At 36.4% G+C, this 20,356-nt stretch overlaps 1 protein-coding gene across 2 annotated transcripts in view; it reads left to right on the top strand.

The window, feature by feature from the left end:
- ARID2 (AT-rich interaction domain 2) overlaps positions 1–20,356 on the top strand; it is a 188,990-nt gene that overhangs the window by 132,465 nt on the left and 36,169 nt on the right. For both annotated transcript variants that reach the window (XM_033222332.1, XM_033222333.1), the window contains exon 16: positions 7,520–7,668. In XM_033222332.1, the coding sequence (XP_033078223.1) occupies positions 7,520–7,668 (149 nt within the window). The remainder of the gene's footprint in view (positions 1–7,519; positions 7,669–20,356) is intronic.

The following is a 20,356-nucleotide window of genomic DNA, read 5'->3' as shown; positions in this document are numbered from 1 at the left end:
TGTTTCGGATATTCTGATATTCTTTTCTATTTCTTATTCCTTTGCTTTACTGTCATATTCCTGCTATTCCCTTTTTAATGCCAATATTCCATCTCTGTATGCCTTAATAAATACAAGTATTTTCTAAAATCAGCACCACTAAATTGAGGATCCAATCAGGTTATGAAGATTTTAAGGACAATCTCTTATGCTCTTTCCACTGAAATCATGGATTCTCTTAACAGTCGTCACCACCTATTTCCTGGATCACTTCTCTTTCACTCAGTTCTTCCTAATTCCTGCATAGCCAGAACCTTCCATGACTACTGCCACCTCTGCTGACACGGTTCTGGCTTGGGCTTCTTCTGTATGGTTACGGCAATGACAGCAGATATATGGCTGTTGTTGGCATTAGTACCAGATCTAGATGTGGGCAATAGCCAAATGGAAAGTACAAAAACAAAAGGAAGAGCCCCTTGCTTCAGAACAGTTATTCTACTAATATGCATCTTTCTTCATATGAATGAATGAAGTTGCCTTCTTAAATTTAATTTCAGAAAAAAAAAAGGATAAAGTTGGACAGTGCTGCTCTGGGGAATAATGAGATTTTAATTTATATATTTGTATTGTCTAGATCTAATTTAGAGTGACTAAGTTGTATATTCTTTAGGATGGGGTCTCCAATCCCTGGGCCATGGACAGGTACCAGTCCATGGCCCATTAATAACTTGGGCATACAGCCAGAGGTGAGCGTCAGGTGAGCCAGTGAAGATTCATCTGTATTTACTTACAGCCACTCCCCATCACTCGCGTTATATCCTGAGCTCTGTCTCCTGTCAGATCAGTGGCAGCATTAGATTCTCATAGGAGCACAAGCCCTATGGTGAACTGTGCACGTGAAGGATCTAAGTTGCACGCTCCTTAGGGGAATCTAATGCCTGATGATCGGTCACTGTCTCCCATCCCCCAGATGAGACTGTCAAGTTGCAGGAAAACAAGCTCAGGACTCCCAATGATTCTACATTATGGCAAGTTGTATAATTATTTCATTATATATTACAGTGTAATAATAGAAATAAAGTGCTTAATAAATGTAATACGCTTGTATCACCCCAAAACCATCTCTTCACTCCCTGGTCTGTGGAAAAATTGTCCTTCATGAAACTGGTCCCTGGTGCCAAAAACGTTGGAGACTTCTGCTTTGAGGGATGTTATGTACATGGCAATAATTAATCCTGAGTTATTGATGGAAAATACTGTATCATTTTTATTCAAGCTTCCACGTGTTGAGCTTTTCACTTAAACACAATTTTTTAATTAGTGCAATGTGGAGTGTATAGTAGACATTCCATAGTTGGTTTTTTCTCTTATATTTAATAATTTCCTAGTTCACCTTGATTATGTGCCTGTTTTTCCTCTTAGAGACCTTTACAATCCTAAATAGTTATAACAGACCAAGCCAAATTAGAGAAAAACTCCACCTCCATCACTATGGAATTGTTTCATCAACACTCATTTTTTGTATCCTTAATCTTCCAATGCGGTTGTAGTCAGTAATATCACAGTTACAAAGAATGAACAATAATACTAGCTAAGATGAGGACATGTAGTGAGGACTTTATATTAAAACAGTTTCTCATTTAATCCTCACACAACCTTATTAGGTAAAAATTATTATAAAGATGAGGACTCAAGATGGCTAATAACTTGCCCAAGATTACCAATTAATGTGAGGTGGTACCAGGACAGAAACCTGGTTGTGTCTGAAACCAAAACTCATGCTCTTAACCCATTAACCTTTCTTCTCTCCACTGTTCTAGAAGATTTCTCTATAAACCTCTAGAAAGCCTTTTTTTATCTAACATACTGATTATTTGAACTGTTGTGGTAGAGGATGTTAGTTCTATTAAATGATCATTTTAGCACATTATTGCTAAAACTCATTGATTATTTGAGCTGTGGTGTTATAGGATGTTCTACTAAATGATAATTTTAGGACATTAATGCTAAAATGCTTTACTTAGCACATTGGACATATATGTAGTTAATTCAGGCCAAAAAATCAATACATTTTAATCCTAATCTGAAAAATCTGTGTTAAACTTTCTTACATTCTCACAAAGGATGTAGTTTATTTAAAATAAGTATATTCTTTATTTCTAAAACTGATATTGATTGTCTTTTAGAAATTAAAAACTTTGCAAGGAAAAAGAGATGTAGCATACATGATGTCTATGAGAATGAGAATAACAAAAACAGCATTCCTATATATAGCACTTAGCCCAGTGCCTGCTACATATATGGGCAGTTAGTAATGGGGAAGGTATGCTTTATCTTTATATAGAAGATGAAGTACCTATTAGGGCTAAATATTTTTAACAGACAAAAAAATTAACTGTTCAAGATGGCATTATAAGTTTCTTTTGAAGAGAAGGCTGTTGGGCCTTCTGAAGAGCATGCTAATTAATAGATAGCCATATCCATTATTGTTCCTATCCTTTTAATCTCTTTCTTTTTTAGGTGGGGAAGACAGGGTGTCACTCTGTTGACCAGGCTAGAGTGCAGTGGTGCAGTCACAGCTCACTGCAGCCTCGACCTCCTTGGCTCAAGTAATCCTTCCACCTCAGCCTCCCAAGACTGTAGCTGGGAGCACAGGCACGTACTGCCATGCCCAGCTAATTTGTTTTATGTTTTATTTTTGTAGAGTTGGGATCTCCCTATGTTGTCCAGGCTGGTCTTAAACTCCTAGTAGACTTGAGCGATCTCCTCGCCTTGGCCTCCCAAAGTGCTGAGATTATGGGTGTGAACCACCAGGCCTGGCTTACATTTCTTTATGTACTCTTTTTTTTTTTTTGGAGACGAAGTCTCGCTCTGTTTGCCTAGACTGGAGTGCAGTGGCATGATCTCAGCTCACTGCAACCTCTGCCTCCCGGGTTCAAGTGATTCTCCTGCCTCAGCCTCCTGACTAACTGAAATTACAGGCCACCACGCACGGCTAATTTTTGTATTTTTAGTAGAGACTGGGTTTCACCATGTTGGTCAGACTGGTCTCAAACTCCTGACCTCATGATCTGCCCACCTCGGCCTCCCAAAGTGCTGGGATTACAGGCTTAAGCCACCATGCCCGGCTAAATTTCTTTATATACCCTTTAAGGTTGCATGTTAGACCTTGATTTAATACCATTTTATTCACTATTTGAATTGGTAGCTTAAAGGAGTGGACAAAATAGAGGATTTTAATTGTGATTTTTTTTTTTTTGGAGAAACCTTGTTATTTTACAATTTCAGGGATCTAGGGATGTTAAGGAAGTACTTGTACCCTGATAAGGGATTTCCAGAGTTGCAGAATGCCCAGGGCTGGAAAGAGCACAGGGAAGTGTCCCTGCCATGAAGGAGCAACAATTAATCCTTTCTAATGCCATTATAATTCATATTTTTCTTTTCAGTTTTGTTTCTTCCAACCTCCATTAATCAGCTATATTAATTTTATTACAGGAAAAATAGCAACAAGTAAAAAGAATCTATGTGAAAGTAAATTATATGCTCATTGATTTTATATTTAGTATTTAGCTGGGCAGTTTATATAAATATAAAATAAACTGTAACTACTTCAAGGCACATTTCTTTATTGGTAACTGCTTATTTCAAATGTAATACCTGCAAGTTGAAGCACAATTTATAGAATACTATTTCCAGAAGCCCTGCCCTGTTCCACTGTTCATGAATTGGTATCTGTTGGAAACATATTTGCTAAATGGCATATTAAAAATAAAAAAGAATTTACAAAATGAAAGAAACTTAGATACAAAAGCTTAACATAAGACTTTTTTTTTTTTTCAGGATCATACAAAATACGTGTTGAACATAATCTGTTAATTATCTGTTAATCTCATAATCTGATAACATGCCAAATTCTTATACATAAAAATAGTTTAAGGATGTACGTATTTAAGATATTTAACATATGCCTCGCCTCAATTCAGAGTGTAAATCATTCCTAATAATGGTACTGTGTAACATGGAATATTGGTATCTTACTGGTAAAGAGCTTGAGAAAGTTATTCAACCCATCAGAAAACAGATTGGTAGCCTCAGGGGGGCAGCATTTAGTTGTATCCATAAAAGAACAGTTTAGCAAGAGCCACAAGAATATCATTTATGTTTTTCTAAGAGTACTGCCACTCAGATTTGTAGATCAGTAGCACATTATAAAAACTAAGAAAAGTATTACATAACTTTTTTGTTTGTATTTTAATGTGTTCTTATAAAGCAGTGTTGGGATGTATTGATGATCTAAATTTATACTTAATAAGAGGAAAAAACTTGGTAATTTAAGAAAATGAGGAAATGTTAGAGCCGAAAGGGTCTCTGATATTATCTTGGCCAAAACTCCTACTTTTAAGAGTTGAAGTGAATTGCCCACATTCACAAAAATCTTTTCCAGTGATTTCTGTTACTGTCTTAATTCTCTTCTCTGAAGACTGACACATTTAGCTAAATGCATCTCTCTCTCTCTCTCTCTTTTTAAATACAGACCCTTGCTGTGTTGCCTAGGCTGGAGCTCAGTGGCTCCCTCTTGGCTCACTGTAACCTCTGCCCCTTGAGCTTAAGCAATCCTCCTGCTTCAGCCTCCCGAGTAGCTGGTGCTACAGGTGCACACTACCACACTTGCCTGATTTTTGTATTTTCTGTAGATCCAAGGTTTTGCCATGTGCCCAGGCTAGTCTCAAACTCCTGGGCTCAAGTGATCCTTCTGCCTTGGCCTTCCAAAGTGCTGGGATTATAGGCATGAGCCACCATGCTTGGCCTAGCTAGAGGTGTCTCTTTTATATCACATTCAGAGTAAATACAATTCTTGTTCCTTACAAGGTTTTGAAAGTGTCTTTCCTTCTCACCTCTTCTTTAGAATACTCTTTCCCAGTTTCTTCACCATCCTATTTATGTCAACCATAGAAGATACAGCTACTCAGGAGGCTGAGGTGGGAAGATTGCATGAGCCCACGTGTTCAAGGCTGCAGTGAACTGTGATCACGCCATTGTACTCCAGCCTGGGTGACAGAGCAAAACCCTGTCTAAAAAAAAAAAAACAGAAACTTTCCCCTTATACTTTCCTTGCTCTTTAACCCCTCCTCCCATGCCACTTTCTCACCATCAAAATTCTATGGCTTTTAGAATTTGCAGGTGAATGGTTTTCAGATTTATTTTTCCAACATTAACTTCTATTGATTGACATTTTTAGTTGGTTCATCTGTCATTATTCCCAAACTAAACTGATCATCTTTCCTTCAAAATATGGTTTCCTGTTATTGCCATTTATTGAGACTCTCAAGCTAGGCTTTTCATTTATAGTTTCTCTAGTCTTCCCATCATCTCATAAGTTAGTTTTTATTACTTACACTTTACAGATGAGAAAACTGAGGATCAGAGAAGTTAAGTTGGTAGCCCAAGATCACATGGCTAGTTAAAAATCAGATTGAAAGTGTGAGTTCTGATCTGTCAAGCTGGAAAGTCCTCATCCTATTTGTGATGTCTGTACTGCCCTAAAATGTTTTTGGTGCATGCGTATGTTTTTTCATTATAAAATCTTAAGAGTGGGAACCTATTATAGAAATGTCAGTCTTGAAGTAGATTTTTCCCTCAGAGTTTAGAACTCAGAAGTTCTTGTGACTTCCCGTTTCTGACAACTTTGTCTTTCAACATGTTATTCTCTTTCTTCTTTCATTTGTATGTCATAGTAGCCTTGTATGTTTGTGATTTATCTGTTTTTTTTTCCTAAAGAAAATTACGGTGGCTTTTAATCTGAGTTCTCAGCAATTTTAGCTTACTGCTTTCCCACCTATTCCCAGTACAGTCATGTGCTACTTAAGGACATTTCTGTCAAGGATGGACCACATAATACAATGATAGTCTCATAAGATTATAATATCATATTTTCACTGTACCTTTTCTATGTTTTGATACACAAATACTTAACCATTGTGCTACAGTTGCCTATAGTATTCGGTACAATAACATGCTATACAGATTTTTAGCCTAGGAACAATAGGGTATTGCATATAGCCTAGGTATGTAATAGGCTATATCATCTAGGTTTGTGGAAGTACACTGGCATTCACAGAACAGTGAAATAGGTCACCTAACGACCCACTTCTCAAACATATTCCTATCATTAAGTGATGCACGACTGCATTACCTTATAAATGAACAATTATATTCAATGTTTTCCCAGAGTTTTAATTTACTGCCTTTAAGCAGTTCTTCAGAAATGATGTACCACCATTTCTATAAGAAATTTAACATTACTTTTTCCGTTTGTGGTATTTCAAGAAAATATATTGCCTAAATTTGATTTAAGGTACATTGTAATTATTAGTGTTTTTTTCCAAGAGAAAGGGATGGGATCTAAAAGAAAAAAAAACAGGATATATTTAAAAGACTTTATGCCTGCAATTATATATTATGTTTTCTTTTGAGACAGAGTCTCCATCTTTCACCCAGGCTGGAGTGAAGTGGAACAATCTCAGCTCACTGCAACCTCTGTCTCTCAGGTTCAAGTGATTCTCTTGCCTCAGCCTCCCAAGTAGCTGGGATTACAGATGCCTGCCACTATGCCTAGCTAATTTTTGTTTTTAGTAGAGACGGGGTTTCACCATGTTGGCCAGGTTGGTCTCGAACACCTGACCTCAGGTGATCCACCCATCCCCTCCCCCCGGGCCTCCCAAAGTGCTAGGATTACAGGCATGAATCATCGTGCCCAACCTCGAATTCTTATATAAATAACAAAAGATATAATTAGACTGGGGGCTGGGTGTGGCAGCTCATACCTGTAATGCCAGTGCTTTGGGAGGCCAAAAGGGGAGGATGACTTGAGGCCAGTAATTTGAGATTATAGTGATCTATGATTATACCTCTGTAACCCGCCTAGGCAACAGAACAAGACCAACCCTGTCTCTAAAAATAACAAAAAATACATAATTGAGCAACTTCAAAATCTAAAATTGTTAAGCAGCTTAGTGCAAATTAGTTAACATCATATTTTATACATATGGTTACATCATTTTTTGCTATATAAAATTTTCATTGCTTTTTACCATATTGTTTCACATTATATTCTTTAGAAAATCTAAACGGAAACATACAAAAAAGTAGTAATTTGCAGTTGATCTGTTCTTGTGAAGAATTGACATAAGTAAATCCAGTGGGTACATTTATAGTATGTTTATTTCTCATTTAAATCTACAATTGTACTGTTTCATCCTAAAAATCTACAATTGTATTGTTTCATCCTACAAATAGTGGTAATAACAATGTGGTATCGCCGTTGTGGTTTTATATTAAATAAAATAATCAAACTTTCTAAATATTTCTATGAAAATAATTTTCTTAAAGATTTTTAAAGGTAATCATAAATAAAATTATAAAATGTAAATTTTATGGTAGAAATGCATAACTTAATGTAATCAAATTTATAAGACTATACTATAAAATATGAAATTTTTCAGTGTCATGTCATAAACACTGCATTTGTTCTTTTTCACAGAATACTCCTATGCCACCTTCACCAGCTGTACAAGTGCAGGGCCAGCCTAACAGTTCTCAGCCTTCTCCATTCAGTGGATCCAGTCAGCCTGGAGATCCAATGAGAAAACCTGGACAGAACTTCATGTGTCTGTGGCAGTCTTGTAAAAAGTAAATGGCAATTTTATTTGATATATAAAAGTATTCTTTGTTTTGGAATGCTTTTATATTTAAGTTTCTGTCATCTATGGTTCATGAAAATTTTCCTTTAGAACCGCCAACTTTTAGCAAAACTGTAAGAGTTACATAAATGTAACTCTTTAGTAGGTTTTTGTTTGTTTTTCTTTTCAACAAAAAAATTAAATGTAACTCTTACATTTATGATCCATTATATGGACCTAAACTAAGAAATTTATATGTAAGTAATGGAAAGAACTTCATTGCTTAATGGTACGTTGTAGAGAATGTGATTCAGTATTTGTTTTCAGTAAAGAAAATCCATTAAGAATTTGATTATATATTTGGCTGTTAAAAAAAATTTTTTTTAAAGTGGCTTGAACTTAGCGGCAGCTATAGTATTTCTATATAGTAGAAACTTAGAAGTAATAATGTGCTAGAAAGAGAATGACGTTTTGAATTTGAGTTTGGGGTGTATACCTATGAAAATTATTTTTAAAGCCATGCCAGCTTACAGTTTATTTAAGATGAACTTTTGAAATAAACCTTTCTTAGACTTGAAGGAAAACTTGAAAAGAATGTTGGTTAAAATGAAAGTCTTAATTATTTGATAGTACTCAGGTAAGACCCTTTGCCTTGAGTCATTTTTTTTAGAGGTCTAAGGACTAATTTTTTTTGAGACAGAGTCTCACTCTGTTGTTCAGGCTAGAGTGCAGTGCCAGTGGCGCTGTCTCCGCTAACTGCAACCTCTGCCTCCTGGGTTCAAGCAATTCTTTTGCCTCAGCCTCTTAAGTAGCTGGGATTACAGGCATGTGCCACCATCCCTGGCTAATTTTTGTCTTTTTTTCACCATGTTGGCCAGGCTCGTCTCGAACTCCTGACCTCCAGTGATCCCTCTGGCCTCGGCCTCCCAGAGTGCTGGCACTACAAGTGTAAGCTACTAAGCCCTGCCAGCATTTGTCTCAATAGACATGATACCGTTCACTTTTTAGATATCAAAGATTCCATTTCACTCTTCATAATTGATAGAAATTACCATAGCTTTTACAATCTGTATTTGCTATTCATATTTTTGTGATATAGATATTATACTTTATTGTAAACTTCATGTACAGATTTTTTGTATGATTATGGCTGCCTGCGTAGCCTAGGGATTATTAATAGTATGCAAAGTATCTATAGGACAGCAATGATCAAACTTTAACTCTCAACCCAATAGTGGGACTGTGGATCATTTTAGTAGGTTTTTGTTTGTTTTTCTTTTCAACAAAAAAATTAATGTAACTCTTACATTTATGATCCATTATATGGACCTAAACTAAGAAATTTATATGTAAGTAATGGAAAGAACTTCATTGCTTAATGGTACGTTGTAGAGAATGTGATTCAGTATTTGTTTTCAGTAAAGAAAATCCATTAAGAATTTGATTATATATTTGGCTGTTAAAAAAAATTTTTTTTAAAGTGGCTTGAACTTAGCGGCAGCTATAGTATTTCTATATAGTAGAAACTTAGAAGTAATAATGTGCTAGAAAGAGAATGACGTTTTGAATTTGAGTTTGGGGTGTATACCTATGAAAATTATTTTTAAAGCCATGCCAGCTTACAGTTTATTTAAGATGAACTTTTGAAATAAACCTTTCTTAGACTTGAAGGAAAACTTGAAAAGAATGTTGGTTAAAATGAAAGTCTTAATTATTTGATAGTACTCAGGTAAGACCCTTTGCCTTGAGTCATTTTTTTTAGAGGTCTAGGACTAATTTTTTTTGAGACAGAGTCTCACTCTGTTGTTCAGGCTAGAGTGCAGTGCCAGTGGTGCTGTCTCCGCTAACTGCAACCTCTGCCTCCTGGGTTCAAGCAATTCTTTTGCCTCAGCCTCTTAAGTAGCTGGGATTACAGGCATGTGCCACCATCCCTGGCTAATTTTTGTCTTTTTTTCACCATGTTGGCCAGGCTCGTCTCGAACTCCTGACCTCCAGTGATCCCTCTGGCCTCGGCCTCCCAGAGTGCTGGCACTACAAGTGTAAGCTACTAAGCCCTGCCAGCATTTGTCTCAATAGACATGATACCGTTCACTTTTTAGATATCAAAGATTCCATTTCACTCTTCATAATTGATAGAAATTACCATAGCTTTTACAATCTGTATTTGCTATTCATATTTTTGTGATATAGATATTATACTTTATTGTAAACTTCATGTACAGATTTTTTGTATGATTATGGCTGCCTGCGTAGCCTAGGGATTATTAATAGTATGCAAAGTATCTATAGGACAGCAATGATCAAACTTTAACTCTCAACCCAATAGTGGGACTGTGGATCATTTTAGTAGGTTTTTGTTTGTTTTTCTTTTCAACAAAAAAATTAAATATATCATAGTTCACCATGTTAGTGAGGGTAAATATTGTTTTCAGTTACATACATGTGACCTATATATGTGTACTTGATCATAGTATAAAATCTGTCAGAAAAATTCTTTAAACATTTGTCCTTTAGGTTGTTTCTCATTATTTCCTTCATTCATTTAATTTGACCATCTCTTTCTTTTTAGTGTATGTTTGTAATTTAATTTGAAACTTTCTTCACTGCATGCCAATTTTACTCTCCATTTGTCTTGAGATTTTTGTTTTTTTCATGATAAATAGTAGTTGATGGAATGGGTAGTGTGCTAAAGGTGTTCGTTAACTTTTCAAAAAGTTTATGAAGCTTGTGGCAGTGCTGCACTCCTATAGCCCCAGGTGTCCAGGAAGGCTGAGGCAGGAGGATCATTTTAACCTAGGAATTCGAGTCTAGCTTGGGCAACATGGTGAGACCTCATGTCTAAAAAGATAAAAAATAGAGAAGTTTAAGAATAACTGCTTTAGATGAAGTGTTTAGGTTACTTCAAGAAAAGTTGCTGGAAGAGTTAATGAACGTAGATGTCTGACAGTTTCCCATTTTGCTAATAGATCGGCGTTACATAATTTGATGATTTACCTTTTTCTTGCTAGTCTTTTCTGAACAAGACAGGTTAAACAGGGCTTCTTAGAGCATGCCATTTTTTTTAAGCCATAGCTTTTCACTACTGCATGGCTAATTAGTTTTAGTCTGCAAATATTTATTAAGCATCCTCTAGGAGGGTGCATGGGCCAGAAGATATAAATACAAAAATCACTCCCAGTCCTGAGGGACACAGACCCAAAAAACAAATAAATTACAGTATAAATAAGTACTGTAAAAAAGATAGTTTCATCGTGCTGTTTGCAACATATTAGACAGTTTAACTTTGGGATGGTTGGAGAGTTTTACTACAAGCATTACATTTAGTTGAGTCTTAAAGAATGAGTAGGAATTTGTCATGCTAAAATAAACCTGTCAGAATGTTAAGAGCAAGCACAGGAGTATAAAAGGACCTTGTATGTCCAGGAAACTGTGAGAAGTTAGAATACTACAAGCATAAGGGCATGAAAAGAGAAATGGCTCTTATTCATACTTAGTTCCAATTCCGAGTAGAAACATATATATGACAGCCGTTGACCACTAAGTGGCTGTTCTAATTTCTTTAATATCATATCAAAAATACTAGTACAGAACTTTTATGCTGGGCATGGTGGTTCGAGCCTGTAATGCCAGCTACTTGGGATGCTGAGAACTGGAGAATCTCTTGAGCCCAGGACTTCAAGGCTATGGTGAGCTATGATTGCATCAGTGCACTCCAGCCTGGGTTATAAAGTAAGATACTCTTTTTAAAAAACAAAAACAAAAAAACTATCTTTGTTTCCATCAGATTTAAAGCTAAAATTATTTTCTTCACATATATATTATTGTAAAATGCTTTGTATTTAAAGTTGAAATAGCTATGTGCTCTCTTCCTTTTAAGGACTTAAAAGTGACTTTGAGTATACATTTAACATGTTTTCAGTTCTGTATTAGCACCACACTTTACATAGTCTTTTTGTATCTATAATTCTCCTTTTTTTTTTCTTTTCCTTTTTTTTTTTGTTTTTGTTTTTTGAGAAAGGGTCTTACTATGTCACCCAGGCTGCAATGCAGTGGTGCTGTATTGATCTTGGCTCATTGCAACCTCTGTCTTCTGAGCTCAAGCCATCCTCCCACCTCAGCCTCCCAAGTGACTGAGACTACAGGAGCATGTTGCCACACCAAGCTAATTTTTGCATTTTTTGTAGAGACAGGGTTTTGCCTTGTTGCCAAGGCTGTTCTCGAACTCCTGAACTCAAGTGATCTGCCCACCTCAGCCTCCCAAAGTGCTGGGATTACAGGCATGAGCCATAATTCTCCTTTTAGATGTACAATATAGATTGTTTTCAGGAAGTCCCACTCCCTCTTATATCATCACATATTGATGCCTGGTTTTTTAATCTGTAAGCATTTATCTCTAAAAGTTAGGGACCTCACTCTTTAGATATAAATACTGTACCACCACCACCACCACCATACTCTTACAGAAAAAAATTAATTCCCTTTAATATTATGATTTCTTCTTATATCCTGTCAGTGTTTACATTTCTCCAGTGGCCTTTTGTTTAGAGTTTGCATTGGAATCTAAGGTTCAAACATTGCCTCTGGTTGATAAGTCTTAAATCTCTTTTAATCTGTTAGATTACCCCTCCATCCCTCTTATTTTTTTTTTCTTTGCAAGTTTTTGTTGGGGGAGGAAAAAAAAACAGGTTAATTTGTCCTATAGAGCATTACAGTCTGGATTTTCCTGATATTGTTTAGTGTGTTACTCTGACCTTGTATTTTCTGTACATTGGTAGTTTGATCCAAATATCTGATCAAGTTCTGGTTTCAGTATTTGAAGACCACTTCAGAAATGAAATTGTGTACTTCCATCAGGAAATATGTAATATCTTCTTGTCTCTTTTTGTGATGTAAACAGCTTTTAAGGATCATTGCTCAGAACATTATTTCATTAAGGTTTGTAAAATATAAAGGACCCCCTTTTATCAGTCATTTGCCTTCTTTGAGGAATATTTCCTACAGGAAAGGCAAGATAGATGCTTGGATATTTCCCTTATTTACCAGTTTTCAAAATAATGAGTTGCTCACTATCGCTCTGCACAAAGTTACCATGAGGTTTGGTTTCTGTTTATTTTGTTTGTGGTATTACTGTGAGCCAACAGGAATTTAAATGTATTTGAGGTATTTCAGTCAATTGAGGTTATTGTATCCTTCTTGGTATACAAATTGTGCCATTTTTGGTCAGTGAAAGTCTTTTCAAGTGGATTTTCCAAGTCCTTTGGTTGTGACCTTAATGTAAGTATTTGATAGTTTCCCTGCTCTCTGATAGGCAAGATGGTCTGTGTGTTTCTACTGATTCTTGGAATTTAGATTAAGTACAACAAGGTTTTCACTTCGTTTTATCATTTTCACACCTGTATCTTCTTTCTCCCACACCAAAAATCCCATTTCTCAATATTGTTAAGAATTTATTCTTTGTCCTATGTCATACTCCAAAAAAAAAATGGCTGCTGTGGTGTAACTTGAAAGGTTTTTCTCATTTTTTTCAGTTAATCATTTGTCTTTTTACTTTACCCTTTGTTTTGCGTTACTTTTTGTCCTAGATGAAGGGTTTTTTTCTTTCAATTAATTCTGTAAACAAATTTATTAGGTTTTTCATTATTGCTTCTGGATCTGGATTATAGTTAGGAAGGCTTTCTCTGTGCCCAAATTGTAGAAGAACCCCCATGTTTTTATTTAGAACTTATGTGATTTTTTAGTTTCCATTTAAATCTTATATTTTGATATCTTTCCCTCTGTCAGTAATCTGGTCTTAAGGAAATTAGGGTAAGTCAGTGACTTTTTTCTTCAATTTGTCACTGTAACTTTCTTTTCTCATACTATAAGAGTAGTTTATTCTAAAAAAAGTAAGAGTCACAGTGGATATTTTGGGCTTCAGCACTGTCCAGTGGGACAATCCAAACTAGTTTCATCAGATGCTACTCAAGACTCTTAACAAAAGTGATTCCACAATATTTTCATAATTGTTTTTCTCATCTTAAAATTATACTTCTAGCTTTTAAAAAATTTAAATTCTAAAAATAGCATTATCGAAAGATAAGCATGGTTGTAATTTTGGTATATATCTTTACAAACCTTTTTCATATACAGCTGTACTATATTGTACATGAAAAGTATACATGTAGACTTTGTTTCTTATTTTAAACTATATATGTTGATCTAGAGCTTGCTTCAATAATATATGTAATATTCATTCCTATAGAATATATATATACACTTTTTATGTCAATACGTAGATTTACTCATTCTTTGTATTGAATACCAAGAATTCCCTTTTATTGCACTGTCTTTGTTATCTGCCTTGGTAAATGGAATTGCTCATCCTTTTTTTGACAGGATTGCTCTTGAATTATGAGGACACATTTCTTTCCATGAATAAGATGCAATGATCCTGCACTATAGTCTGTTAACTATATCGCATATTAAGGGTATTTGGGATTTTAGTTATTTGCTATTACATATGAACAGAACTGTGGTGAATAATTTTGTTTCTATAGCACATTTTCTACAAGTATTTCAGTAGACTAAAATACCAAACTGGGAATTGCTGAGTCAGGGGATTTACATGTTTTTATTTTTATAGAAATTGACAAATTACCATCCAAAAATGTTAATTTATAATTCAAATAATAGAATATGAGCTTGTTTCCCGCTACCTAACTACTCAAATCTGAAGGGAAATTTCATCTTTGCTGATCTGATAGCCTCAAAAAGACTGTCAATTTTTATTCTTTTGTGATTTTAAATTTTTAAATAGACTTTATTTTGAGAGCAATTTTAGGTTTACAACATAATTGAGTGGCAAATACAGAGTATTCGTATATAGCACCTGCCCCACAAATATTACATCTTTATAGGAATGGTACATTTGTTACAACTGGTTAACCTGTGTTGACACATCATTATCACCCAAAGTCCATAGTTTAAGATTTGCTCTTGACATTGTACATTCTGGGGGTTTTGTTTTGTTGGGTTGTTTTGTGAAATTTGTTGTTGTTGTTGTTTGGAGATGGAGTCTTGCTCCATCACCCAGGCTGGAGTGCAGTGGGGTATTCTCGGCTCACTGCAACCTCTGTCTCCCAAGTTCAAGCGATTCTCTCGCCTCATCCTCCCAAGTAGCTGGGAGTACAGGTGCGTGCCACCATGCCCAGCTAATTTTTGTATTTTTAGTAGAGACGTTGTTTCACCATGTTGGCCAGGCTGGTCTTGAACTCCTAACCTCGTGGTCTACCCACCTTGGCCTCCTAAAGTTCTGGGATTACAGGCATGAGCCACAGCGCCCAGCCTGTTGTTGTTTGTTTTTGAGACAAAGTCTTGTTCTGTCATCCAGGCTAGAGTTTAGTGGGATGATCACAGCTTGCTATAACCGGGACTTCCTGGGCTCAAGTGATCCCTCCCGCCTCAGCCTCCTGAGTAGCTAGGACTACAGGTGTGACCACCACACCCACCAAATTTTAACTTTTTTGCCTAGCTAATTTTAAAATTTTCTGGGCGCAATGACTCACGCCTGTAATCCCAACACTTTGGGAGGCCGAGGTGGGCTGATCATGAGGTCAGGAGATCGAGACCATCCTGGCTAACACAGTGAAACCCCGTCTCTACTAAAAATACAAAAAAATTAGCCAGGCGTGGTGGTGGGCGCCTGTGGTCCCAGCTTCTCGGGAGGCTGAGGCAGGAGAATGGCGTGAACCCGGAGGCAGAGCTTGCAGTGAGCCCTGATCACACCACTGCACTCCAGCCTGGGTGACAAAGCAAGACTCCGTCTCAAAAACAAACAAAAAATTCTGTACAGACGGGGTCTTATATGTTGCCTAAGCTGGTTTTGAATTCCTGGTCTCAAGCAATCCTCCCACCTTGGCTTCACAAAGGGTTGGGATTATAGGCATGAACCACTGCACCTGACCACTGACAAATATTAATATAATAACATGTGTCCACCATTACAGTATAGAGAATAGTTTTATTGCCCTAAAAATCTTTTGTATTCTGCTTCTTCATCTTACCATTCCCCAGCTCCTGTTTTAATTTTTATTTCAGGTATTGAGTTAAATATCTTTAAATATGATTTTCTTCTGTGAATTATCTACTCGTGTCATTTGCTCATTCTTTATTGCCCTTCCTAAAAATTTGCAATACTTCTCTCTGCATTAAGGATGTCAATTCTTGGCCAGGCATGGTGGCTCACACCTGTAATCCCAACACTTTGGAAAGCCAAGGTAGGCGGATCACTTGAGGTCAGGAGTTCAAGACCAGCCTGGTCAACGTGGCAAAACCCTGTCTGTCTCTACTAAAAACACAAAAATTAGCTGAGCATGGTGGCGGGTGCCTGTAATCCCAGCTACTTGAGTGTCTGAGGCACGGGAATCACCTGAACCCGGGAGGCAGAGGTTGCAGTAAGCCGAGATTGTGCCACTGCACTCCAGCCTGGGTGACAAAGTGAGACTCTGTCTCAAAGAAAAAAAAGGATGTCATCTCTTTATTATGTGTCCACCCCACGTCTCGAGACTTTAGCCATATTTTGCTACATAGAATATTAATCTTAATTTTTTTCATGTTGTGCTTAGAAAGACCTTTTCAACTTTTATATCATAAAATACACATTTTTTGCTTTGTAATTCATTAATATTTTTACTTTTTGATTCATTTGTAATTTAGCTCGATGTATAGAGTGAGGTATGAGTCTAGCTTAATTATTTTCCAAATGGCTAACTTATTGGCAAGTTCATCTTTCCCTCAGACATTTGTCATATACTAAATTCCTATATATGCTGTGCCTATTTCTGGATCACTTGTTATCCCCTTGATCTCTGTCCTTATTACACTATCACTTTAAATGTATTTTAACTTCGGAAATGGCAGGTTGCCCTGCTGATTCTTCACAGTTTTTTATGATTTATTTGAGCAACTACCTTATACTAGGCACTATGCCAAATTTTGAAATTAGAGTGATGTATAAATCAGATTATTTCTTGAAATTGCCAAGAAAGGCATGTTGGGATATGCGTTGCAATTGCTTTTTTTTTTTTCTTTTTTTTTAGATGGAGTCTCGCGGTGTCACCCAGCCTGGAGTGCAGTGGCACGATCTTGGCTCACTGTAACCTTCACCTCCCGGTTTCAAGCGATTCTCCTGCCTCAGCCTGAGTAGCTGGGATTACAGGCACGCACCACTATGCCCAGCTAATTTTTGTATTTTTAGTAGAGACGAGGTTTCACCATATTGGCCAGGCTAGTCTGGAACTCCTGAGCTCGTGATCCACCTGCCTTGGCCTCCCAAAGCGCTGGGATTACAGGCGTGAGCCACTGCGCCTAGCCGCAACTGCTTTTAATTATCAGAGTTTTTTGATTATTTTTTGCTAGTGAACACTTTTTTTTTAGTTTTCCCTTACTGGAAAAGGTATCAGCCCATGTCATTACTTTTTTTTTTTTTTCCAATAGAGCTTCTAGATTTTTCTTCACGTCAATTTTGTACTTTATTAAGTTTATTGCTAGGTGGTAGTCTTATATTTAGTTGTTATAAATGATCTCAACTTCCATTATATTATTCAACTGATAGGTGTTTTCTATATACTTCATATTTTGTCTTATCTAATTATAATGTCTAGGCCAGGTGCGGTGGCTCACGTCTGTAATTTCAGCACTTTGGGAGGCCGGGGTAGATGGATCACTTGAGGTCAGGAGTTTGAGAACAGCCTGGCCAATATGGTGAAACCCATCTCTACTAAAAATGCGAACATTAGCCAGGCGTGGTGGCGGGTGACTGTAATCCCAGCTAATCGGGAGGCTGACGCAGGAGAATTGCTTAAACCGGGGAAGTGGAGGTTGCAGTGAGCCGAGATCATGCCATTGCATTCCAGCCTGTGTGACAGAGCAAGACATCACCTCAAAAACAAAACAAAATAAAAACAAACAAAAAATATATATGTATGTCTAATGTTTTCAACACAGTTACACAATGGTGATAATATTCATCCATATCTTTTTTAAAGCTAATAAATTGTGTTTTTTTTTTTTTTTTTTTTTTTTTTTGAGACAGAGTCTCGTTCTGTCGCCCAGGCTGGAGTGCAGTGGTGCGATCTCGGCTCATTGCAAGCTCTGCCTCCTGGGTTCACACCATTCTCCTGCCTCAGCCTCCTGAGTAGCTGGGACTACAGGCGCCCACCACCATGCCCGGCTAATTTTTTTTTTTGTATACTTAGTAGAGAACGGGGCTTCACCGTGTTAGCCAGGGTGGTCTTGATCTGACCTCATGATCCGCTCGCCTCGGCCTCCCAAAGTGCTGGGATTACAGGTGTAAGCCACCGTGCCCGGCCTAAACTGCATTTTTTAAGAGCAGTTTTAGGTTTATGTAAAAATCAAGTAGATAGAATAGAGTTCCCATATTTCCGTCCTCCCTGCACAGTTTCCACTATTATTGACACCTTGCATTAGTGTGGTACACACGTTATAATTGATGAGCCAATATTGATACACTATTATTAACTAAAGTTCATAGTTTACATTCAGATTCATTCTTTCTGTATTTCCGCGGGTTTTGACAAATGCATAATGTCATGTCTCCAGTAACATACAGAGTACCTTCACTACACTAAAAATCCATTATGCTTTACCTATTTATTCCTCCTCACCCCCTCCCTCACCCCCAGTTCCTGGCAGCCACTGATTTTTTTGCTGTCTCTGTAGTTTTGACTTTTCTGGAATGTAATATAGTTGGAATTATTCAGCAGTATCCTTTTTAATCTGCTTTCTTTCACTTAGTAATATGCACATAAGTTTTCTCCGTGTCTTCTTATTGTTGGATAGCTCATTTCTTTTTATTTCTGTATAATATTTTATTATACAGATGTACCATAGTTTGCTTATCCATTCATCTATTGAACAATGTCATAGTTGCTTCCAATTACTGGCAATTTTGAACGAAGGTGTTATAAACATTTATGTGTAACTTTGTGTGGATGTAATTTTTCAACTCATTTGAGCAAAGACCTAGGATTATAATTGCTGGATCGTATGATAAAGACTATGTTTAACACTATAAGAAACTGTGAATCTGTCTTCCAAAGTGTCTGTACTATTTTGTATTCCTACCAGCAGTGAATGAGAATCTTGTCGCTTCATATCTTTGCCAACATTTAGTGTTGTCAGTGTTTTAGATATGAGCCATTTTGATAGATGTGTGTGTGTTGGTATATCTGTTGTATTAATTTCTAGTTCCCTAATAACATATGATGTTGAGCATCTTTTTGTTTATTTACCATATGTATATCTTCTTTGGTGGGTTGTCTATTCAGATATTTAACCCATTTTTAATTTGGTTTTTTGCTGAGAGCTTTTAGCATGAGTAGATAATGGATTATATCAAATGCTTTTCTGCATCTATTGCTATGATCATATGATTTTTATTTTTTAGCTTTTGAATGTGATGGGTTACTTCAATTTTTTACTTCAACCAGCCTTGTGTACCTGTAATAAATTTTACTTTGTCATGGTATATATTTCTTTTTTATGCATTGTTTGATACGATTTGCTAATATTTTTCCTGAGGATGTTCTCCTCTGTATTCATGCAAGATTCTGGTATGTAGTTTTCTTGTCATGTCTTTGTCTGATTTTGGTAATAGGGTAATGCCATCCTCATAGAATGAGTTAGAAAGTGTTCCTTTTGCTTCTGTTGTCTGGTAGGGATTGTAGAGAATTGATATCATTCCTTCCTTTAATTATTTGTTGTGAATTCAGCAGAGAAACCATGTGGTCCTGGTACTTTCTGTTTTGAAGGTTATTAATTATTGATTCAATTTCTTTAATAGTTACAATGTTATTCAGATTATCTGTTGCTCCTTGAGTGAGTTTTGGCAGATTGTGTCTTTCAGGGAATTGGTCAATTTCATCTAAGTTACCAAATGTGTGAGCATAGAGATATTTCTCTTTCTTTATTATCATCCTTTTAATGTCCATGGGATTGGTAGTGATGGTTCCTTTTTCATTCCTGATATTAATGATTTGTATCTCCTGTTACCTTTTCTTGGTTAGGTTAGCTACAGGTTTATGTATTTTACTGAAATATTTCCCCCCAAGAATCGGCTTTTGGTTTTGTTAAATTTTTTTCTTTCTGTTGGTTTCCTGTTTTCAGTATCATTACTTTCTGCTCTTCTATTATTTTTTTTCTTCTGCCTGCTTTGGGTTTAATGTGCTCTTCTTTGTCTAGTTTCCTAAGGTAGAAGCTTACATTATTATTTTAGATCTTTCTTCTTTTTTAGTATATACATTCAATGCTAAAGCCTTTCCTCTAAATACTACTTTTACTATATCCAGAAATTATGATTACGTTGTATTTTCATTTTCCTTTAGTTCGAAATATTGTAAAAATGTGTTACTTAGACTCCAAATGTTTTTGATATTTTCTGACTTTTTGTTATTGATTTCTCTATTAATCTGTTCTTATGCTGCTGTAAGGACATACCTGAGACTGGTTAACTTATAAAGATTTAATTGACTCACAGTTTTACATGGCTGGGAAGGCCTCAGGAAAGCAACAATCATGACAGAAAAGGAAGCAAACACATCCTTCACATGGCAACAGGAGAGAGAAGTGCCAAGCAAAGGGGGGGAAAAGTCCCTTATAAAATCATCAGATCTCGTGAGGACTCACTCACTATCAGGAGA

Source organism: Trachypithecus francoisi, unplaced genomic scaffold, assembly GCF_009764315.1.
Source record: "Trachypithecus francoisi isolate TF-2019V2 unplaced genomic scaffold, Tfra_2.0 Lachesis_group11, whole genome shotgun sequence".
In the NCBI taxonomy this organism is placed as follows: Eukaryota; Metazoa; Chordata; class Mammalia; order Primates; family Cercopithecidae; genus Trachypithecus; species Trachypithecus francoisi.
Note: the sequence above shows the minus strand (reverse complement) of the source record. Positions and strands in the feature narration are given on the sequence as shown.